This window comes from Curcuma longa, chromosome 9 (assembly GCF_044706935.1).
Source record: "Curcuma longa cultivar G26 ecotype Majalengka, Jawa Barat chromosome 9, ITB_CL_G26_1.1, whole genome shotgun sequence".
Classification (NCBI taxonomy): domain Eukaryota; kingdom Viridiplantae; phylum Streptophyta; class Magnoliopsida; order Zingiberales; family Zingiberaceae; genus Curcuma; species Curcuma longa.
The window spans coordinates 10,889,096-10,913,788 of record NC_133869.1 but is presented as its reverse complement, the minus strand read 5'-3'; the positions used below and the strand labels follow the sequence as shown (position 1 = coordinate 10,913,788).

Genomic DNA, 24,693 nt, shown 5'->3' with positions numbered 1-24,693 from the left:
AGTTGATCAGATGAAAAAAATTATAACCTAAATTATTAAAATTTTCTCTTTCTCTTGATCTTATCATCGAGTCCCGAGTTAAAGTTCAAGTAAGTTATGATGGAATAGAGTTGTAAAAGAGGGTAAGGGGTCGAATCCCGACGAAGCCGAGATAATACCCTTCTCCGTCGTGGTTAACTGTAACTTCTCGATTTACCTCCTTACAGATGATCGTGAAACCGATCGTATGGGACCACTGAGGTAACAGATTCCACCTTGTTACAGAAATGAGTTAACACGTGCAGGCCCGGCTTAATGCATAGGCCATTAAGGCCTATGCCTAGGCCCCAATTTTATTGGGCCCCATTATTATTTTTTTAAAAAAATATTTTAATGAAATTATTTTTATATCAATTGAACAACGCGTTCGTTTCATGAGACCGTGGTGCTTCGATTTTCGCAAGTCATGTCACACTTGTATGACTACATGAGAATTTGATATCGCTTTGTGCACTTGATGCACTACTCACGCCTGCATGCCTGCATGCATGAAAAGTTGCTGCATGCATGAGAATTGGTGCATGGCTAAATTAATGCATCATTCTAAAAATAACGATAAGACTAATTAATTTTATATTAATTATAATCATTATATTATTATAAAAATATAAAATTCTATTTATATGTCAATACAAGCAATTTCTTTTTCTTTCATCTCATTTTATATTTTCATTATCTAAAAAGTTAACAGATCAATACTGTGTACTCTGTAATTTTCTTTCTTCATTGGCGATTTTTTAAAAGGCATCTTTCTCCTTAAGGCTCAGTCATCCTTCACTCGGAAATATTTTTTTTTCACTCTTTTTTCTTCTAATCTTCTTCGAAATAGTTTTTTTATTCTGTATAAATTATAAATTATAGATACAATGAATAGAATTTTTTTCTCATTTTTTATGCAAGCAAATTATTACCATCACAAATCTTAAAATGTTTAATTTTATTTTTATTTTTTTATGAAGATAATTTTAATTTTTTATATGACGTAGAAAACTTAAAATTACTTATGATAATGTTTTTAAAATAAAATATTTAAATCTTAAAAAAATTTTAACATACAACATGTTATTTGATATTGATGATTTAGATTTATTTTTAGAATTAAAAGTTTTAAAAGAAATAATAAATCTAAAATTAAAAACTACAATTGAATTGTATTAAACCTTATAAAAAAACTAAATTCTTTTTATAATGTATGGATAGCTTATAGAATATTATTAACTATATTTGTTAATGTAGTTTCAACAGAAATTTTTTTTCAAAATTAAAATTAATAAAGTCTTATGTTCAACAATGTCTCAAAAAAAATTAAATAATCTAACAATTTTATCTATTGAAAAAAATTTATTAAAAAAACTTAAATATAAAAATTTTAATTAATAATTTTACATCTAAAAAATTAGAAAATTAAATTTTATATAAAAATTTTTTAATTAATAACTAGAAAATTAAATTTTATATAAAAATTTATTTTTAAATTAATATTTTATTTTAAATTTTTTTTTTTTTAAATTGTTGTTGTCAGTCTCAAATCTCAATGAACGAAGAAGGATGAAAGAAAATTTTATATTTAAAAAAATATATTAAATATTTTTAAAAAAATTTAACTTAGGGTCTCATGGAACATTGAAACGGCCCTGAACACGTGTCTCCGTCTTTGACGACACCGACAATATGAGATGTCGGTCAAAACCTACAATACCTTTGTGGCTACGTACCCAGTGGCTTATGGAAATAACCTACCTAACTAGTTTCCTCTCATGGACGTTGCATGGCTGCATGCCTTTGTGTCTGTGAGCAGGTACACCCTCTCTGCATTTACTTTCTTGGACGCTCAACAATTTCTCCACAAATTTATTACTTCTCAAAATTACATAATAATTATTACAAATATTATTATTATTATTACAAATAATGTACATAAAATATAAAATAAATCAAATATATAAATAAAAAGAAGGCATATTTTTATAGCACATAACGACAGTCTTTCACTAGAGTTTCATATACCAAACTATTTTTTATTTATTTATATTTTTAAATCAAAAAGTTAGTTTGATCTAGTGATTTAGAATTCATCAATCTATTATTTTAAGTAAACAATCTCTAATTCATCTCAAAAAATTAATTAATCGGTATTATTTTTGTAATGTAAATAGAGCGTTAGTTGGTTGAGTTTGGCGATGATGAAAACCTAGTAAACAAGGAAGGCTTGGTGACAACAAGTGTCGTCATGCTTAGAGACACATTTGTACTGCAATATGGTTTGACCAGGGGCGAGGTGATGGGTCCCATTGCGGTCCAGCTGAGCTAATTAATAACAACAACAATCACCACCAACTTTCGGTTAACATGTGCCATTATGACTAGCTCATCGGTCGCGCTCGATTGAATCTAGATCTAGCTAGACACGCCGGTCATTGTTAGGTAAATAATTAATTTGGCGGGCACGGTCTCATAATTAATTCGCTCTCATCCCCTCTTTCAATTTTTTAAGTACAAGAGATGAGATCTAGAGTATAGAAATGAGGAGCGGATGTGAGACAATTAATGATACGAACCATCATACACCTTTTGTCTCTCGATATAAAATTTCTGACTCCGTCCTTGATTGAAGTGCTCGCGGCTAATGGAACAATATCACTCTCATCTGCACGGGGATCGTGATTGATGCGCTCATTTAAGGAGGTTTGAACTTACTCCTTTAAAGTGCAAGAGGAAAGCGAAAGCTTGATTGAGTCCTAATCTTTTTGTGTTTGGGTTCCTAACTAATGTGAAAAAATAGAGTAAATTTTCAGATGTTATAATTTTTAACTCAGGTATCCGAATGAGATGCCATCTATGATAAATCAGATCTCTTTCAGATATCTATATTTATTATATAGTAGAAATTCATATTGATCAAATTTTAGTATATTTTTCGAAGACTCTAAATTATTATTATTATTATTATTATTATTAATTTTTTATTTTTAAAATTAAGGATAAAATATATTTAAATGTCTATTTAATTATTTTGAGATAATTTTAATTGATTAATAGTATTTCTACTATATTTTTTTAGAAATGATGAATTTGCTTTCTCTAATTAATCTCTGATATTTTTCGATAGAATTAATAGATTTTAAAATATTATTTTCGATATTGATGTATGAATCAATAGATTCAATTATAGTTTCTGCTACGTCACCAATTTACCAAAACTTATGGATCGATGTTATAACCACTCATGGTGTCTTAATTAAACAAAGAAGCTACATAATCGATCTTATCAAGTCATTCAACATAAGTTATAAGACGGTTCCGATCATTGTTGAAGCAAAAAAATTGTTTCACGAAGAATTCTTTTTCACATTACCATTTTGAACACTAAACATCGATCATCATCAACATTCATTAGCATTAATCTTTATTGCATAAAAATAATACAGCTTGCATAAAAATAATACAGAATTAATGATGGTTGACCATCACTTGCATGAGTACTTCATGACGCCAGGGACATGAATGGCGTAGAAATAGAACTCCCAGTCAACGTGCTTAGGGTCAAAGTCAAACATGTTGACCTCGCCGCCGTCATCTCCCGATGCCATGCTCCTCCTCAGCTCTTCTAAGTTCTTGTCGTCGAACCTTCAAAACCAAAAGCATCGAATAGGTTAATCGATTGATTGCCTTTTTTTTTATATCGATATATTTTATCGGTTCGATTTGTATCGCCTTACCGGCCTTTGAAGAAGACATATGGTTCATAGAGGTCGACTAGATGCATCCCGAATGTATAGATCCGGTTGAGTTTCTTGTATTCACTTGCAAAGATTGATCCACCGGAGAGGAGACTCACAAGGTGCATCAACTAAGTAAATAAATATAAAAAAGACTTAAATTAGCTTCTAATAAATAATTTCTGAAAAAATATTATATTTATTTATTTATTTTTGTCAATTTAACATTAGTCAAAAACTACTATAACCTAATTAAAATTATTTTAATATTAATTAAAACCACTTTAATATTTGTCAAACCTACTAAAATAATTTTAATATTTATCAATTAAAATTAAAATCTAAAAAATATTTTTACTATATATAGATATATATATATATATATATATATATTAAAGTGACCTCGAGAGGGAGCTTGTATCTGAGAGCCATGAAGGTACGGAACAAGAACATGTTCCTGAACACCAGCATCCTCGTCGTCTTCTTCGTCTTGCCGCTCTTCGTCACGCGAGGGTTCTCCCGGAAGTAGCGGTACCCGCACTGCTCTATCATCGAGAACGCCACCGGGTTCCTCACCGACGACCCGACGTGGTAGATGAACTCGCCCCCCTCCGTCGCGTGAGCCGCCATCGCCGCCGCCATCGCGTTCACCACCATGTCTCCGGGTATCTGCACATCCGCACTCAACCTGTTCGACGATATGCCAATACCAAAAAACACAGACAAAGCTGAAGGACTACTGACCACGTCGCTGATTAGGTCCAGGTCTCCGAACAGGCACGGGAGCTTCCCCTTGGCGTACCCAATGATCAGGCTGTCCACGCTCCTGCTCCGTGTCAGAAACAAAAAGCTTGAGGCGGAAGGAATTAATGGCAGCTGGTTAGTTTTTGGTTACTGTGGCTTGATTTTACCTTGTTCCCTCGATCCAGCCAGGCAGGGGCTCTCTGAGAGTGCTCAGTATGATGGTCGGGCGCAGGATGACCAGAGGCAGCTCGGCCGGCCGCAGATGCCCGAGGACCATCTCGCCCATGGCCTTGGTGAAGACATAGGTGTTTGGCCACCCAAACAGCTTGGCTCTTCATTCATTCAATTGGTTCATCATCAACAACAACAACAATCAAATCTTAATCTGGCAGAAGTGATACATTACCTTTTCAAGCCTAATTCCTTCATTGCTAGCTTTTGAGCTGCTTCAGTGACATTGGGATCAGCTTGCAGCTCCATCTTCCTCCTCTCCGCCAACTCGATTTCTGCTTCAATGTCGAGATAATGAGAGCTGCCTCCTCTGAGAGTCTCCCCCATGCCGAATCTCTTCTCCAGTATGAGCCCACTTTGCTCTCCCACTACATAAGCTGGCTCGATCGATCGATCGGAAAATCAGTTAGACACCATTAAGAATTCAGTTCGATCGATCGGTCGAGTCGACAACGTAACGTACCGGTGGAAACATGAAGAAGCATTTCCAGTCTCCTGCACCGTTTTGCGAATTCCAGCACATGCTTAGCTCCGAGCACGTTTATCCTCAAAGAGACATCGTATCTGTTCGATAAGACAAGATTATTGTTCATTGATCAAGCTTGTGATCGTGGTGATCACGTACCTACCTGTCGTAAAAGTTTGTGGTCGCGGCAACGTTGACGACGATCTGGACTTCGTTGCACAGTTTCTCTTGGAGATCAGGGTCTTGAATCCCCAAGTTTTCATGGGTGATATCGCCGGCGACAGCGCACAGCTTGCTCGCCGCGAACGCCTGGAACCCTTCGCCGTGCTTCTCCTTCAAGATCCTGAACAAATCCTTGTCGAGTATCTGGAACAAAACAAAGACAAAGAAAGTCTCCTCCTCCGATCGTCGGCGGTGCTTAACAATTCGATAAATCCTACCTCATTCTGCAAGCGCTGCCCGGCGGTCGACATCGCATCGGCCGCTCGGATGAGCAGGAAGAGCCTCTTCACCTCCGGCTGGACCCTCAGCAGCTTCTCCACGAAGACTGCATGCATCATCAGCAAGAAACAATCAGCTACCACATCGAATGAGCATGCATGAGATCGAAGCTAATGATTACGTACTCTTCGCCAAAAAGCCGGTGGATCCAGTGATGAGGATGCTCTTGCCCTTCAGGAACTCCAGAATTCTAGTGCTGTCCATCACCATCATCATCGGTCGTCGTCGTCGATCTAGCTCACAGTTTCTTCGCTTCAGGAAGAGAATCACATACAGTGGCCTCTTCAGCTGGTTCATATATATATACACACAAGCCGAGCTCAAGAAGAACGAAAGGGAAAAAAATATTAATTTTCATTTTTAAAAATTATTAAAACAATACTTATTTATAATTTTCTTTACAAAACATGAGTCTCACTGTGGACTCATGCATGTACAATGATGAATTGTAAAGAAAGTGAGATATTTTTTATAATGATGAAAAAGAAATTAATCTTTTATATTTACTAATTGAGAAAGAAAAGAGTACAAGAAACAATAAGAGTAAATTAATCATGGATGGTGCTAGGTGATGCTAAGTTAAGACAAACTTTGGTTACTAAATTGCATTTACTCATCGTCGTCATCATCGTCATCTTAAACTTTCAACTTTCATGAGAGACAGGAGAAAATGATTTAGGTCATCCATCTGCAACTCACTTTCACCTAATTATATTAGTCTATGATCTTGCCTCGAATCGATGAAGAACACCTCGATTGCTTCTTAATTGATTCTCCCCATCAGACTTTTTTTATAAAAGAATCATTAATTGAGGTAGTGCACAAACACCATAGCCATTAATCTTCTTCTTTTTTTGTTTTTTTTGTTTTGTTTTTTGAATTGGTTGGGCAATACTATCTCAAATGATTTGAAAGGAAAATAAATCACGAGGAATTTCACCCTGAGCCAATAGTTCATTATAGAGGGGGTGAGGCAATCAACGAAGTATTTCGTAATTATTTTTTTGAAATGGTGAATTATGAATTTCAGTTGAAATAACATAACATGGGGGTTAGTTTACCTACTTTGGTTGGCAGATTCAATTGTATCTTATAGTGATAGGTTGCCATTGCTTTGACAAGGGGCATTTCATCTGATTTATCGAAGCCAATGTCGACCGACAGCTTTAGTTAGATATCGATCCAATTTTATCTGTATTATAAGAGATTATTTTTACCACTCAAATTCGTAATTTTCAAATTACACGGCAGATATTTGACTGTTATGTCAGCTCAATTTTTTTAATAAAATAAAAATTAAAAAGGTTAAAAGGATGATTTTTTTTTTACAAAAATAAAAATAAAATAATAGCCATTCCTACTAAAATAAATTGATTCAACTTTGAAAAAAAATAATCCCAGTTAGCCTCATTGACTATTTCTGGGGTGATCGAAGTCCCATTTCCCATCGACCACCAATAAATCGGGAAGCGCACACAGCGACCAATCCAGATGCCCAGTATCCTTTGATTACACTACCCATTTGGAGGAAAATTTCTACAAATATATTGTAACTAGGGATCAAACTGCGGGTAACGACCTGAATGTCTTACTGCTGCGACACCATTGCCCCCGGGACAATCCAACTTTGATAAAGATAAAATATTAGGTGCAAATTAAAAAGGACATCTCTTATTATTATTTTGCACTTTAAAGCATCTCAGCCTATTTTTGTTAGATTCTAAAAATACTTTTATTTATATCAATTATGTTGTTGGAATTAATAGTTGCTACAGCGTAAATAAATTGATTAGACTTAATAATAATTATTACACAGAGAATAACTTAGTCAAAGTATTTAAATTTATTAAAATTATTTTTAGCCCCATTGACTATCTTTGAGGGTGACCAATCCAGTCCCATGAAAATTTTTCACCGGCCACCAGGGTAAATTGAGAAGTGCACGCAGCGGCCAGTCCAGACGCCCAACATCCTTTAATTGCGTTCCTCATTTGGAGAAAAATTTCTGCAAATACGTCGTAACTGGGGATCGAATCGCAAGTGTCTGAATGACAACTTGAATATCCTACCGCGATACTATTGTCCCGGAGATAACTACTTTGAATTATAGTAGTTATGAACAATAATTATTACAATAATATTGACTCCATTTTTATTGGAATCCAAATGAATTTATCTAATTAAAATAATTCTTACTAAATTAATTTAAAAAACATTTTGATATAGCAGGGTAAAACTATGTGATAACTGCAATGATAACGTTGAAATAAAAGCATTTCCGAAATAGAAATAAAAAGGACTTCTTTTTAATAAAATAATAATAAAAAACACTCTTTTAAGTTTTATATAAAAATTTAGATAAAATATGCTAGAATAATAATACTTCTAAGATGAGAAATATATCGGAGGTGGCCTCGTAAAAATTTATTTATATACATTTAATACCTACATAATTAATTAAATAAATAAGTTTGGATAATTTATCAGGGGCGGCTCAAGCTCACAGAGGGCCCTAGGCGAATTTTTTTTTTTAAATGATTGTTATTATTTTAAAAAATTTTCTCTCATCCTTTTTTATTCGGACTTGAGACCGACAATGATGGGTTTAAAAATTTTTTAAAATAAATTAAAATTTTAATTTTAAAAATAAATTTTTTATATAAAATTAATTTTTCTTACTTTTTTAATGCAAAATTATTAATTAAATTTTCATATTCAAGTTTTATTATTAATAACAAATTTATCTTTTTTTCATACGTTTTGTATGTCCAGAATCATATTTTTTAGTAGACATATTTATATTTAAATAATAATAGAAATTGAAAGATAAATATTTATTCTAATAATGAACTATCTACTAACAATTAATAATAGAACAGAAATAAATATTTATTTACTCTAATAATGAACTATCTACTAACAATTAATAATAGAACAGAAATAAATATTTACTTTAATAATGAACTATCTACTAACAATTAAAAATAAACAGAAATAATTTACCTTGGTAGTCCGTCAAACGATCCACTGCCCTCGAACGATTCGTCAAAAGACTCGTAGAACAGCTGGATCAAACACAAAAAATTACTATCTAAAAGCTAAAATCTCAACAACAATAATATTGAAAAAAGTAAAAGAAACTACCGGATCGGCTTGATTGTTTGAGTAAATAGCAATCAGACGAACTGTAAACAGCAATCCGAAGAAGACGACCACAGACCACTCGACCAGAGGGGCGAGGCCCTCTCGATTTCGCCGACGAGGAAGACGGTCGAAGATTGAAGAAGAGGGCCACTGGCCAGAGGGCTGAAGGGCGAGCGACGGCCGGCGAGCCTCGCAGTTTCGCCGGCGAGGAAGACGGCCAGAGGGGCAAGCTTGAAGCCTCGCGGAGTCGCGGTTTCACCGGCGAGGAACGGAGGAAGACGGCCAGAGGGGCGAGGCGGCGAGCCTCGCGGTTTCGCCGGCGAGGAAGACGGCCAGAGGGGCGAGCGGCGAGCCTCGAGGTTTCGCCGGCGTCGGCGAGGAAAACCGTCGAAGAAGACTAGAAGAGGGCTCGTCGAACGGACCGGACGGAGGTGCTCCGTGCTGTCTTGCGCCTCAAGGGCCCTCGCGTCGAAGAAGAGGTTTCGCCGGCGTCGGCGAGGAAAACCCTCAGGGGAGATCGCGTCGGCAGACGACAGGAGATGAAGAGTCGAACGACTGTCGCGAGATCGGCGTTGAGAGAACGGGAGAACTCGTCGAACGAGGAGAAGGAGAACGCGTCGAATCGAGGAGAGGGGAGATAAAGGGGATATCGGTATCGGGACGCGGCAAAATTTGATCGGATTTTAACCATTTATTATTTATTATCCCTAAATAATTTAAATTTTTTTGGGCCCCTTTTAATCCTGGGCCTAGGCATAGGCCTTATCCGCCTATGCCTAAAGCCGGGCCTGTAATTTATTAAACTGAATGAATAAGAGCTTGTTAATGTTCATGAACAACAAAAATTATGACCTATTAATATTTACGAAATTATAATCATCAATAAAACTATTATCAACTAGAATAACCAATCAAACAAAATTAAATTGAGAAATCGATTAGACGATAACATTAACATTTAAATAACAATTTTAAATGATAAATTTATTTTAAACTTGATTTGACTCGATTACTTTATCAAACAAATTTTAACAACATAAAATTTAACTCAACTTAAGTACTCATTTACTGTTCTAATTTTTGTAATCTAGGAACTAATCCGACTTTATGAAAAATTTTATAGGCCATCAAAGTAAATCCAAAAAGTATAAATATCCAACATTATGAATAATTCGAGCACCACAATTGTACGAGATGTTTTATGCAACTGTATGAGATATTTTATATGACCCTCAGGCTATAATTGAGTTGATTACGACGGAACAGAGTTATTAAAGTGAACAAAGATCGAATCTCAACGAAACTCAAATAATACCCGGCTCTATCATGATTAATTATAATTTTTTGATTTATCTTATCATAGATACATATGATCGTAAATAAATTTTACTTTTACATACAAATCTATCTTATCGCTTATCATTACACCGTACCCTAGGCCCAATGTTATCATGCATGATTCAAGACAGACCTTTTTGACTTGCAACCTAGAGGACCGACCCTCCCTGGCTGTCTGTTTGGTCTGCTAGAGAAAGAAGAAAAGGAAAGGTTTAATTGCGAGAGACAAAAGGCCATACCGCTTTAATATCTTACATTCATAAGCAGTCCACAAGTTGTTGTGCAATAATTAAAAGCACAACGAGTATTATTCATCTTTCTTTAATCCTCTTAAATTTAAAATTAAAAGCACAACAAATTTGGTTAGTCCTTTCTTAGTTACCACGATCTAGGGCTTGAACCACGTGGTCGACACTTTGACATCGCCGTCGGCGTGGTGTCGTGTCGTCAAACCACGTTGGTCCTGGCAATTTGGGTATGTTGGTTGTGACCATTTCGACAATGATGTGAAACTAAAAGTATGGAAATATTTAATTCAAGATATGGGTAGTTGGTTCCTTTTATTATCATACCATTTAAATCGAAATCGAATAAATCTAAATACGGATAAACCTCCATCTCTATAAAAAAAAAATAAAATCTGTCACTCCAACAGTCCCACACTTCTGCAAAAGGTGGATCCGCCACCTTAGTGGCCCCACACGGTTGGTCCCACGACCATCTGTGAGGAGTTAAATCGAGAAAGTACAGTTGGTTACGACGCAGGAGGGTATTGCCTGGCTTCGCCAGGATTTGAACCCTTGCCCTCTTCTGCAAGTCTACTGCGTCGTAACCAACTCACCTATGCCCCGGGGGCTCCAACAGTCCCACACGATCGGCCACGAATACACCCCCATGAACTTTGACAATCTTGTTGATCTTTTCACCTACTCTAGCTCCCTCAAATAGTCCTATTTTTTCTCCACAACGATAAAGAGCTAAAAGATCCACTAATTCCTGTTTCAAAGATGAAGAATTTTGGATGCAGATCTATGAAGACAAGATGTTGTGCTAGTAAGAACGTTGAAAATTCATATTTTTTTTTATCTAATAGAACCGATCAAACTTTCTTATAAAAAATGAACAAACCAAACCGAATCGATAAAAGACCGATTAAATTGATCAAAAACTGAAATAACTAAATTTTTTATTAAATCTAAACTCTCAAAAGAGAGGAGAATCAAGAATTAGGAAATTACAAATTTTAAAATCTTAATTTCAATTCAAACATAACCGAATTAGATTTAATTAATTTAGCCAAATTTAAATTTTTAAAATCAAAATAGAACCAAACTTTTAACTTCAATGTTGTTTGATTAATTTAATTTAACTGAATTTTTATTGACTCCAACCTTTGATTTTGATGAAATATGGCCTAAGATGCATCGCTTAGACAACTTGGTTAAAGAGAGAGATTTATAGGACTCGCTAAAATTAATAAATAAAAAAAGAAGAAATGTATTTATAATATAATCCAACAGTATATTTCATGCACCAAGAAAACTCTTATAAAACATTTTTATAATAAGAAAATCTTGGAGAAATATTTAGAAAAATCCTATAAATATTTTTTAAAAAAATCCCAAATTCAATTTAAGAAATCATAAACTTTTTTTAAAAAATTTAAAATTTGACATTAACAGGGTATTTTTGAAAAATACTATTAAAATTAAAATATTTCCCCTAAAAACTAAATCATAAAATTTTGAGTTTATGGTGAGAAAAATCATTAATGTTTTTTTTATTAATTTTTAATAAACACATCCCCACAATTAATAGATCAAACAATTGCACACTGAAAAGAAGAAGATGAAGATGTTTGTCATTGCCATTGGAAGCAAATGATCTCAAAAATCTTCGAAAACTCGTTCTAAAGAACATAAAAGAAAAATAATAAGCGCGAAAGACTTCGAAGAATTACAAACGCAGCGAAATTTGAAGTTGCAATTGGTCTTTCGAGTGGCTTATTGGCATTCAAATAGACAAGGAAACATGATATACCTTTGGAGGTTCGTCTACTGTCCAGACTTCTCTTCCACCACCTGCACAAAAACAAGAAAAGAAAAATATTATTTCAGTATGAGATCGATTCGTCGTAAGCTTTACATCGGTGTGAAACTTCACGGATTGAGAGTTATAGCAAGTTAAATGTATCGCATTCGAGACTAATCTTCCCCCTTCCCTTCCTTCCATGGAAAACAAACCGCAGACAGGCAAGCTGCAAGGGTCCTAAGCAAGGAATTCTATGCACATAAGCAGCAGATGGTTGATAGAGGTGGAAGATGCCAGGGATGATAATAGATGTGGTGCTTATAGACTTTTGCAAGGAACAGTGGGATGATGCTCTGAAAGTGACAGAAGATGGATTGAAACTTCGCGGATTGAGAGTTATAGCAAGTTAAATGTATCGCATTTGACACTAATTTTCCCCCTTCCCTTCCTTCCATGGAAAACAAACCGCAGACCGGCAAGCTGCAAGGGTCCTAAGCAAGGGATTCTATGGACATAAGCAGCAGATGGTCAATAGAGGTGGAAGATGCCAGGGATGATAATAGATGTGGTGCTTATAGAATTTTGCAAGGAACAGTTGGATGATGTTCTGAAAGTGACAGAAGATGGATTGAAACTTCGCGGATTGAGAGTTATAGCAAGTTAAATGTATCGCATTCGACACTAATCTTCCCCCTTCCCTTCCTTCCATGGAAAACAAACCCCAGACCGGCAAGCTGCAAGGGTCCTAAGCAAGGGATTCTATGGACATAAGCAGCAGATGGTGGATAGAGGTGGAAGATGCCAGTGATGATAATAGATGTGGTGCTTATAGATTTTGCAAGGAACAGTTGGATGATGTTCTGAAAGTGACAGAAGATGGATCGATAACCGGGATAATTTGGTCCTAGCATTCCTACTGCTTCCTCTTGTGACCAAATAACTGATCTTATGACTTACTTTCCTCCCTCATCTCCTTTCATCTGAAATACTCACAGCCTTAAGCCTTACAGTTCCACATAACCGTGATCATACGAATGACATCTTCTTAAAGAAAATAACTGAATAAACCTTTGAAATCGAAGAACTTTTGATTTTTGTGGTAATTAGGGATATAAGAAGACTCGTATGTATGCGAAACTTATGTTAATACCTCTTGCTTGATTTCCTTCTTTCCACTAAAAGCCTTGTATCCACCATAGAAGAGCAAACCCCAACCAGACAGACAGATAATTACCATCTGCGATAAGATAAATTATGATGTTACTTCATAGCACGTATCAGGACAAACGAAAGTAAAATGCTTGGCCTACTTGAATTTGATGTCTAAAAACTAGATGTGCTAGGGAAACAAACTTAAATATTTTATTTCCCAAGACCAATCCATGTAATATGATCTTAAAGCATGGACAATCAAGTCGTCTCAAATACCATTTCATATTTCAGATGAAAGAGAAAGACAAGTGATTCTGTTCGAAGCATGCCTGTATTCCATATCACACAACAAAAAGTTGGGATTGAGGGATGATGCCAAATGAAGATAATCAAAAGAACAACTCAAACTCTAGCAAGATAGCTCCTGAATTAATATTACTGACTATTACGAGATACAATACTGAGAAGATTGAAGCATAAAACAAAATTTGAGATAGGGATATGAAGCCAAAACCCCAAGAATTTCCATTAAGGTAATCACTTTGCAAATCCACTTAAAATAGGTGAAAATAAAAACTTGATCACTAGCAAGATACACCTCCTGCATTTAACACTACCACCAGATATATGATAATCCAACTTATATACTCATTATGACGAAGCATTTTGTTTTCAAGCACAAATCTTAGTCTAAGATTATTATAAACACACATATATTCTGTTATCAAGCAAATTCAAGTGTAAACTGAAACTGGTAAGTCATAAAACAGAACATCTAAACTCAATTTCACATGATTCCAAGACTCTTTCCTTATCTAAAAAGTTGTCATAACCTAGAAAACGATCGATTTAAGCTAAAAAAAAAAGTTGAACTCATGGAAAAGAACAAATTTTTATTAAATTTTGTGTTCCAGATACATCAGATCTGGCTTTCCAAGTCACAATAAATAAATAACTAGTTTTATTAGTCTGATTCATCTAGAAGCCAGTGATAAAGTCTTTAAAATTTCTCTTTTCTTAAGATAAACAGATTTAACTATTTAGTTCGATTTGAGTTTTGAATAGTAGTAAAAGTAGTTGAAACTTACATGTTCTTCCTTCCACTTAGAAGGGCTGAGTGGATCTTCCCAAAAGTTAACCTTTGGAGGCCCATGATGATCTACAGAGATTGAGGTTGAATATTAAAGAAGTCTATACAGCTATATCTTAGAATGACTGTAGTTAAAAGTATGAAATAAAAATAATCACCTTCAAAACAAATTCAGAAAACAAAATTAAGAATAAAGTCAAAATCAAAACTCAGCATTAATTAAGAAAGCAGCAGGTTTGAATGCAAGTCCACCTTGAAACATGCCCATTACAAGTTGATTTATTAGTATTTATAAAAGAGTTAAGCCTTGTTTTTTGTTTGTCGTTTTGAGAAGAACAAAAGTAACTTTGATACTCAAGGCAGTAGGCAAATCAAGAATACTGAATACAGATTCTTGTAGCTAAGATCTTAAAAAAAATATATCTACCATAAAATTGAATTCACTGTATAATCTAATGATCTGTGGGCCTATTTTGAATCAGAAATTAGACTTAATTACCATGAACTCTATTGATCATCATCGCTATGTATTCTCTTTTGGACTGCCTTATATTAAAATTTCATTTTGCAGTTATCCAACTGTCTTCGAGTCATGATATAATCGTGTTCTTGCTTCCATTCTTCCCTCATGTTTCTTACTTCCATCAAAATCGAATTTTATTATCTAAGATAAGAAAGCAAACAACCAAATCAAACTCCAACTCGGAGGTCAAACCCTAACTTTGGTAACAGAGAACCATTGGCATTTGGCAATCATGCCAACCAGAGATAGTCAAAAGGTCTTTTCGAGAAACAACTTCCTAAAACAAAACTATTGATGGGAAATCAAAATATTGCGATCAAACCCTTTGAGTCACAGCCCAAGAGCAAATCGCACATTAAGGATCTGAATTTAGTACCTAGAGAATCCCATAAAAACCACAAATCGACGAACACGATAAAATTTTGTCTAAGAAATCGTGATGGAGAAGCTCGACAAAATATTTTCCAGTAACTGGCGCAGCAGGTAGTCGGCCAGTGACGAATCCAAAATGCCAGCGCACTAGAGAGGAACGAAGGGTATAGTAGACCAACCTCCGCCTCCGGCTAAGCCCCTGCGCGGAACGAGCCTCGCCGCCTGCGTGGCCGGCGACGAACGGGAGATGGAGAAAGCCGCTGCCTTGATCGCCGCCCGTGCCGCCATTAGTGCGTCGATCGGTGTCCCTTTCGTTCCCCGAGAGTTACCAAACAAAATCTAGGGTTACTGTCCTTCGCACCACATCAAATTATTATTATTGCTATTTCTTATACAAATTGTTTAACCGAAATAATATTTTTTAAAAAATAAATTTAAATTTTAAAAATTAATATATTAAACTTTAATATATATATACTTTAATAAAATCATCTAAACCCGGTTCAGGTTGATTTTTTTCCAGCTGGGCCGGTTCGGTCCGACCTAGATTTTGCTCCGAACCGACATCCGGTCCGATAAGAAGGGACCGGGTCCGCACCGTCTTGTTGTTCTCGATCCAACGGTGACGCTCAGTGCTTGAAATCCCTAGCTCGCGAAGGAAGCCTCCTGCTGCGAAGTCCGAAGTGGTGTTACCCATTTCACGCGTCTCGCTCCTCGCGTCGCCGACGATCGGGAAAGAGGCGCCGCCGTCCTGCCGACCGAGTCCCTGAACTTAGCTCGCCCCTGCTCTGACGGAGGTGATCAAGAGACGCCGGGAAGGTACGGAGGTGATCAGGTACTTGTAAACGTCGAGGTGTTTTTTTGTCCCCTTTTGCTGACTGCAAAGTTGATTTATGGAGGAAAGTTTAAATTTCTGACATAAAATTCACCTTGGATTCGTTTCTTCGGTTCCGATCGTGAATCGCCTATCGGACTGAGCGAATTATGAGCTCGGGGTTGACCTGAGCCAATCGGCGCACTTTCAGTTTGATGCCTGAAAGGGTCGTCTTCGCCTTCGAGTTGCTTGAATCATGGGGATAGTGCGCTTGTTCTGGTTTGCGAATGTTTGATGAGCGAAGAGCAGCAAATATGCGTGCTTATTTTCGCTTAGGTGATGGAATTAAGAAAAACTTCTGAGTAAATGTTGGACGATCATGGTTATCAAATTTCGCAATGCTTCTTGTAGTTTGAAACTTTGAATATCACTATGACTTCACTTTTCTGCTGCTGATGTCAAGTACAATTTTTTTTCTTTCATCCTGGATCTACATTTTTTTTTCTGTAATACAAGACACGCAGAATACAGAGAGGAATCCTAGTTGCCGACAGAAATATAAACATAGATGTTGACCATATGATTGCAAGTTTTTTTCCTTTGTTTTGAGAGTGCAACTTGTTTCTCATTTGAGATTTATGTTCATGTATTGAAGAAAATTGTTTAAAAATTTCACTAATATATAAATTTCTTCTTTCACTTTTTGCTCAGATTTGGCAATTCAAGGGAAGTGAAGGAGGATAAAATGGGTGGTAATAATAATGAAGTAGTTACGGAAGCAGCTCGCGATATGGAAAAGTTGGATATCGCTGATTATGAAGTCTCACAAGTTAGCCCTTCTGCAATTATATAACAAAGTGATCTTATGAAACACAACTTTGATGTTCTTTAATTGTTAGTTTGTGTGACTATTTTTAACTCTTCTCTTATGCATGAGTTATCAAACTTGGAACTGTGGAACTATTGTTTCTGAAAAGGCTATTGCACAATTTCTTTGAATATGTTGGATACTGGAAATTTTAACTATAGTTGTTGACAATTCAGGGTTTTGAACTGATGAGAAGGTGAAAAACATAAGCTGTAAAGCTTCTTGTTGCTCATCTACTTATCTTTTCCCCCCATTTATTTGGTAAGTTTTGCTCACTTAGCTACTTGAGGGACTTCGAGAGATTGCCTATTAGTAAAAGCCACCTGATCTCCCATTGTTGGGAGAGGATGATGTGCTAAGTTAAGCGATGCCAATATAATCTCTTCTTTTACATGGATATTGAGAAGGAAAGGTGCATAACACCAACACAACTTTACTATTTGAATGGGACAATTAGAAACCAACCACATCCCAATCTGGATACTGATGGGGTCTAATAAGACTGCTTTGACTCCGTGGTCTATTCCTCACAATGGATTATATCTTTTAAAATGATGTCTTTAAATTTCTTTGCTATGTGATTTTGATCAGAAATGTTGTGACATTGAAATACCAAAGCTTTCTATGTTTTAGTTACTTTTGATGTTTGTCTTTCTACCATTCTCTTACTTTGTAATTTGTATACATGGAAGTGATGTTAAAATCTGAAAGTTTGAATTACAGGTAAATGCAACTACAGAAAAACAAGATGCCAAGCTATTGGACAGCAACGGTAAAGTGATCATGTCTCAGACTACAGAAAATGATGACTCTGCAGGTATCATGCAATATTCTTGGGTTTGATCATGGTAGGTGTTGACTGTTGAGATGCCTGCTGTTGCTTTTCTTGGATTCGTGTGGCACCCTGTACTCTGTCTAGCATGAATTGTAATGCTATTGGCAATCAATCAATCATCTCTGCTGTTTATAGATGTCCCAACCCATTGGACCTGATGACACATATTTCCTTGAAACATAACTCACTCAGGATTAATTATCTTCTATACTAGTGTTCTCTTGGTAGGATTTATATGCCAAATTGAATAAGAGTAGCATTAGATAAATTTAACTTCAAGTTCTTCTACTAGCAGCCATTATGCAGCATGAGACTGGCTGTCTTGAAACATAGTGCTATTATCTTAACATTATATTAGAGTCTCCAGTTAATTCTGATTGTACCTGTACCTATGAGAACTGAGTATACAGAAATATTTGCCTCTTGTTTATAATGTCAGTGTTGTTTCTGAATTTATTAATCAAATATGGACTACTTGTATGCAAATATTTGGCTGTGGATTTCCTTAGTCTTTTCTGTTATGGTTGTTGCTGGTTAATCTTTATAGCTAAGCTGCTTTGACTTGATTCTCGGACATAGTTTCTAAATACGTATGTCAAGCTTTGCATTGTTTGAATATTTTCCTTTGGTTTAAATCCTCTCTGGTGTTTCTTGGAATCAGAATCTGCAAAGAAAAAGAAGAAGAAAAGCAAAGCAAAGTGAGTGCTGTCTAGCCACTGAAGTTTGCAATTATTTGTTTCATTTTGATTTTCCGAAATTGTTTTGTGCTTGTCAGGAAAAAGAAGGAACCACTTCAACAGACTAATCCACCTTCAATTCCTGTTGATGAACTTTTCCCTTCAGGGGAATTCCCTGAGGGTGAAATCCAACAATACAAGGACGAGTAAGTTTACTTTTCCAGCCTAGTTGCACATGGAGCAAAAGTGAATTTAATGAGCAGGCAAAATCTTCACATAGTTAACTATCCTGTTACGTTAGATTTGATGATTTCTTTGGTTAGATATATTTTCAAAATTAAGGATATCTTAAATTATTTTCTTATTAAGAAAAGATGTTAGCAAGAATCTGCATGAACTATGGCTTTCACCATACAAAATGTGAGGGATGGGCATTTAATCTCCTGATCATGATGCTTTTTATGACGTCTAAATCATGAGAGTTTGGATCAAGCAATTGGTTATTGTCAGCTGTTTCTGTAACAGAATTATCTTGAGTTGGTCTTGTTCCTGAACCATGGTTCCATTGCTGGACATTGTTTGATACATTTCCCCATATTTTATTTTACTTTCTGTGGATTTAATTTGAAGTTACACATAAAGTATGTTTCTTTTTTTATCTGATCATTACTCAGAAGTATTTATCTCTTTAGTCTTTTTTTTTCTTTTCAGTTTTCAAAGTTTTCTTTAGTTGTTAGTTTACCTGTATCAGTTGGAATACAGTTTGAATCAAGATTATGTCTTTCTTCTCCAAAAATAGATAAAGCAACTTGTAGGAACCAACTAGCTTTGTTGGTAAGGTCCTTGCAAGTTGTTGCCAAGGTTTTGCATCTGGACCCCACCTGCAGGGACTTCCCTTTTCATTAAAAGAAAAAGATTTTGCAAATTGTTTGTGCCAAGTGTAATTACACACATACACACACACACACACACACACACACACACACACACATATGAATTTACAAGTACAAATAATTGAAAAATGCATTAGAACATTATCATGCTGAGTGGACAGATGATTATCCTTCCAGTATGTATACTTCATTTATTCATATCATATTTCCTAAACTTTAATATTATGGAACTGTAACCAGTAATTGATTAATAAGCTTCCACAATGCATAAATAATCGAGTGAGTTGTTTTCTAGTAACCTCTGGAGGACAACATCTGAAGAGAAAAGAGAGCTCGAGCGCCTTGAGAAGCCAATGTATAATTCAGTTCGTCGAGCAGCAGAAGTTCATAGACAGGTAAAGTTTCAAGCATGCTTCTGGCATTAAGAAGATGCCAAGTGTAAATTATAATTGATCTTCTTAAATAGGAACCCAAATTAGATCTTGGTCTTTACCATATACATGATTTTGGTGTTCAGGTTCGGAAATACATGAGGAGTATTTTGAAGCCTGGCATGTTAATGACTGATCTATGTGAAACCTTAGAAAATATGGTTAGGAAATTAATCAAAGAAGATGGCCTCCAAGCAGGAATTGCCTTTCCAACAGGATGCTCCCTGAACTGGTAAGATTCTCATTCTCATTTGCCTTTGTTTTGTTGTTTTATCATCTAGCATATTGTCTTTTCTTTTTTCTAGGGTTGCAGCTCATTGGACCCCAAATTCTGGTGACAAAACTGTACTCCAGTACGATGATGTCATGAAATTAGATTTTGGAACACACATTGATGGTGATGCTAGTTGTTTTATTTATTTATTTTTCTTAATCCTGTTTGTCTACATCTTCACTACATATTCATTTCTGATATATAGATGTTTCTGAAGATCCTATCACTAACTACATTGATTTGGTGATATCTCAGGGCGCATAGTTGATTGTGCTTTTACAGTAGCATTTAATCCCATGTTTAATCCACTACTTGAAGCATCTAGAGAAGCTACAAATGCTGGAGTTAAGGTAACTCATAAAAGTTTCAGATGCCTGTTCCAATAAGATTTCAGTGTTCTACTGCTCAGGCACTAGTGTTTTGGGTTGAATCTTTCACTAAACTTACTTAAAATATTTACTCGATTATTTTTCAATAATCAAGTAAACTATTTCATGATAATTCGTTGTTTCTTCTTTTTATTAGATGATGGTATGCTTATTCTCACATATGTAGGAAGCTGGAATAGATGTGCGATTATGTGATGTTGGTGCTGCAATCCAAGAGGTCATGGAATCATATGAGGTTGAAATCAATGGCAAAGTGTTTCAAGGTATTCGATAATACTCTGATACGGAAGCCTTAGCGCTCTCAATCTGTACTTATTTTGGTTTTCTTTCCTGCAGTTAAAAGTGTTCGGAACTTGAATGGGCACAGCATTGGGCCATACCAAATTCATGCTGGAAAGTCTGTTCCAATTGTCAAGGGAGGAGAGCAAACAAAGATGGAGGAAGGTGAATTTTTTGCAATCGAAACTTTCGCTTCAACAGGTAAATCATCAAATCTGCAATCTTTTGACTCACTTGTTATAATATTATCTGTTCATCAAATTATTGTGGAGGAGAGGAAGTAGGTGAGAAATTAAATAGAGTGAAAAGAAATGAAATGGCATATATTATCGTAGTTCCATTTTATTTCTTCTTTATTACTTTTTGTATTTTTTTAGATGCTTAAACTTCATTTTCCTCCATTTCTGTAGGAAAAGGCTATGTCAGAGAGGATTTGGAGTGCAGCCATTACATGAAAAACTTTGATGTGGGACACATTCCGCTGAGGTTGCCTCGAGCAAAGCAGCTTCTCGTTACAATTAACAAAAACTTCTCAACACTGGCCTTCTGCCGGCGCTACTTGGACCGTCTCGGAGAAACCAAGTATCTTATGGCACTGAAGAATCTGTGCGATACCGGTATTGTGCAGGTACAAGTTCTATCAGCAGTTTTTCAAGAATTTGATTGTTATACTATTTTGTGCAAACACTCTTGTGCCAGAATCTACTACTTTGGTTGATTCTATTTATTTAGCTATTTTCCCGCGTTACCGAATACGATCTGCCCTTCGCCTCCTTTCACGAACTTCTTGATGCTATTGATCAATTTCTTTCTCCCTGAAAAATTTTCTGCAGCCATATCCTCCTCTTTGCGACACGAAGGGAAGCTATGTGTCACAGTTTGAGCACACAATCTTGCTTCGGCCGACATGTAAAGAAGTCATCTCGCGGGGCGACGACTACTGAGCAATCCTAGAATCCAGCTATTGCCATGCTCTTCTGAAATTTCTCGTTCTAAGAAGTCTAGTCTCAACTTTATATTCTATATCGTAACCAATACTTGTTTGTGGAGTGCCAACTCATGTCATATTAGTCGTTTAGCTTCGTTCGTACTGGATGGAACTGAGAAAGTGTTATACTTGTCTTGTGCTTCATACATCATCGATTCATACCGACCGACAGGTTTGTGCTTGTTTTGCACATTGAATCTCATTTCATGAACTGTCTGTGTGGATGACATGAACACCAAAATATACCGACAGGTTAAACAGAGAATTGAGGTTAATTATTTTATTTTATTTATTTTTGATAAATATAAAAGTTCAGTATTATTATTAAAAACTGAGTGCATTTTGTTTTGTTTTGTGTTTTTGTTATATTGATGAATAAAAAACGTAGCAAATAATCCCCCCAGACTCCCTTATCCAAGTGATAGAGCTTGCTCCAGTCCCATCTAATCATCAAGCTATCAACCTCAATGGCAATGATTTGTTCCCACTTTTCTTGCTCCTCAATTTCCTTTAATAACAATAATATCATTATCGTATAGCTTTTGTGAGTGATTGATTTGTTATATATTTGTCGGTAATAATTATAATGAATGGGAGCTGGAGATTATGGTGTGTTAATTAGATATTTATGTTTCCGGGATATAGTTGAGTTGATTATAATGAAATAGAATTGTTGAAGTGGGTAAGGGTTGAATCTCGACTAAGTTGAGATAATGTCCTCCTCCGTCGTGATCAATTGCAATTTTTCGATTTACCTCTTCATAGATGGTAGTGTGCCCAACCGTATAGGGTTATTAGGATGATGGATTAACCTTTTACTGAAGTTAATTAGATATTTATGGATCAATGTTTAATTATGACATGTTGTAGATATTTCTTTAGTGGGAAAAGAACATTGGAACGTTGATTGCAGAGTGATACGTCATTCACACTTTTTGATTTATGTTGATGATTGATAGAAAACTTATTTGAGGCTAGATTGATTATATTCAAGATTAGTCGATTTAAAGAATTAGATACTTTAATTATTAAAAAATTTAATAATGATGAAGGAGAGCTTTGTAATAATAAAATTATTATCATATGATTTAAGGGTCATGGATTGAAATCATGAAAATAATTTCTTACAATATAAGACAAAATTGTGTATAATTTAGAGCACCATGGATCAACCTCAATTAGGCACATGTGTGAGCACTTAATTTGGCGTCTTTGAGGGATCCACAATTTGAGGACTTGATTAGGAGCTGCATAATCCTATAGTGATGGATATGTGGAGATCGTCTATCCATATACTACCATAAAGCGCTTTCGATTTTTTTGATGAATGAACTAGGAGGGAAGGGTAGTCCACCTCCAGAATTAGTCAGGTTTGTAAGGATCTGGACATCTATATTACAAAAAAAATAATTTAATTATTTTTCAGGATCCCACTTTGATGGAAACTTTGTGCATCGTACTATTTAGAGGTGTAAATGAACCGAATTAAATTGAATAGTATGAACATATTAATATTTAAATTCAAACTTGAAAAATATATGTAATATTCAAATGGGAACTCGAAAATATATATGATTATGGTTCGAGCTGGATTCAAAATGAAATTCGAGTTTAAATTTGACTCGAGTTGTTTGAACCTTGATTCGAGTAGAATTGAATGATAACTCTTGAGCATATTTATATTAAAATTATGAAAAAATAAATAGAATTCGCTTCAAGTTCGGTTTAGAATGATTTATGAATAATCAGATAAAATATTATAAATTTAAATTTAATTAAAAAAATTATCCAACATATTTGATGATTGATATTTGAGTTTGAGTTTGATTTGAATTCTATAATTTAAAATACCAATTATATATATATATATATATATGAGTAATAATTAGAATGATTATTCAACTATTGAATATGTCGGTACCTTCCCACTCCCATGCTGACCATCAAATTCTTTTAAAAAACGTGCGCATTGCTTTAATTTTTTTATTCTTTTTATTTATAAAACATACTTAAATATAATTCTAAAATCTCAAAAATTATATTTTAAATGACATATAATTTTAGATAAAAATAAAAAAACCCTTAATTATTATTATCATCAAAAAATAACAACACTTTATCATAATTTTAATCTTAAAAATATTTTTATTTTAACTTTATTATAGCAATTATATAGCATAATTATTATAAAGTATTAAAATAAATTATTTTCTAATTTATTTTAATTTAAAATATTTTTTAAATATTAAATTATTATTTAAAATTAATGAAAATTATTTTAATATGATAAAAATCTACTCTGCAACCATGTTAATATTAATGTAGAGTGTTCTAATACCCAAATGATATTACAATTAATATGAATAAATATTATAATACTTGTACACATGCCAACATTTAATTCTTTGAACCTGTTAAATAATAATAATATGATTTATAAATAATAAATATTAATATTAAAATAAATATGAATATAGATTAATAAAACAATATAATATAATAAATATATGAGATATAGATCTTATATATATTTTAAAAGAAATAATGTATATTAACATTCAAATTAAACGGAACCCTTAACAACTCTATAACAATTATTTAAGTTTATGATGAGAAAACTTAACTAATTTTTTTACTATATTATAACAACGTTAAAATAAAAATATTAGTAAAATAAAAAAGCTATTTTAATTTTAATTTTAAAAACGTTTTTTTACAAAATTTATAATTAAAGCACTTTTAATTTGTCCTTAATAATTTTAATATTTATTGCGGGCATAACGGATTCTGAGCAGGGGCAATTTGGTAAATACAGAGTTATCTCTCTCTCTGTTCTCTCTGTTCTTGAGCTCTTCCCTTCCTTTCCTTTCCAGGCCACTCCATTCCCTTCTTCAA

General features: G+C 34.6%; 3 protein-coding genes across 4 annotated transcripts; 1 reads left to right on the top strand and 2 right to left on the bottom strand.

The window, feature by feature from the left end:
- Nucleotides 1–3,401: 3,401 nt before the first annotated feature.
- On the bottom strand, nucleotides 3,402–5,944 carry LOC141834903 (fatty acyl-CoA reductase 3-like). Of its 2 annotated transcripts, XM_074722296.1 has the most exons (10): nucleotides 5,826–5,944; nucleotides 5,640–5,746; nucleotides 5,363–5,565; nucleotides 5,197–5,297; nucleotides 4,909–5,110; nucleotides 4,670–4,834; nucleotides 4,503–4,584; nucleotides 4,161–4,427; nucleotides 3,759–3,889; nucleotides 3,402–3,666 (listed from the first exon to the last, which is right to left on the bottom strand). In XM_074722296.1, the coding sequence occupies exons 1-10, from the start codon at nucleotides 5,914–5,916 to the stop codon at nucleotides 3,507–3,509; spliced, it is 1,509 nt and encodes a 502-aa protein (XP_074578397.1). In that variant the 5' UTR covers nucleotides 5,917–5,944; the 3' UTR covers nucleotides 3,402–3,506. The 2 variants fall into 2 exon arrangements, with proteins under 2 accessions (XP_074578397.1, XP_074578396.1); XM_074722295.1 differs by having other exon boundaries at nucleotides 4,161–4,584.
- Nucleotides 5,945–12,017: 6,073 nt separating this feature from the next.
- On the bottom strand, nucleotides 12,018–15,701 carry LOC141835344 (uncharacterized). Its single transcript, XM_074722792.1, has 4 exons — nucleotides 15,530–15,701; nucleotides 14,454–14,524; nucleotides 13,364–13,450; nucleotides 12,018–12,263 (listed from the first exon to the last, which is right to left on the bottom strand). The coding sequence occupies exons 1-4, from the start codon at nucleotides 15,636–15,638 to the stop codon at nucleotides 12,237–12,239; spliced, it is 294 nt and encodes a 97-aa protein (XP_074578893.1). The 5' UTR covers nucleotides 15,639–15,701; the 3' UTR covers nucleotides 12,018–12,236.
- Nucleotides 15,702–16,879: 1,178 nt separating this feature from the next.
- On the top strand, nucleotides 16,880–21,984 carry LOC141835060 (methionine aminopeptidase 2B-like). The gene is made up of 12 exons (XM_074722489.1): nucleotides 16,880–16,993; nucleotides 17,756–17,849; nucleotides 18,529–18,565; nucleotides 18,643–18,750; nucleotides 19,733–19,832; nucleotides 19,955–20,100; nucleotides 20,174–20,265; nucleotides 20,398–20,492; nucleotides 20,698–20,794; nucleotides 20,868–21,011; nucleotides 21,221–21,438; nucleotides 21,644–21,984. Exons 1-12 carry the CDS (start codon nucleotides 16,910–16,912, stop codon nucleotides 21,752–21,754), a joined length of 1,326 nt encoding a protein of 441 aa, XP_074578590.1. The 5' UTR covers nucleotides 16,880–16,909; the 3' UTR covers nucleotides 21,755–21,984.
- Nucleotides 21,985–24,693: the final 2,709 nt, after the last annotated feature.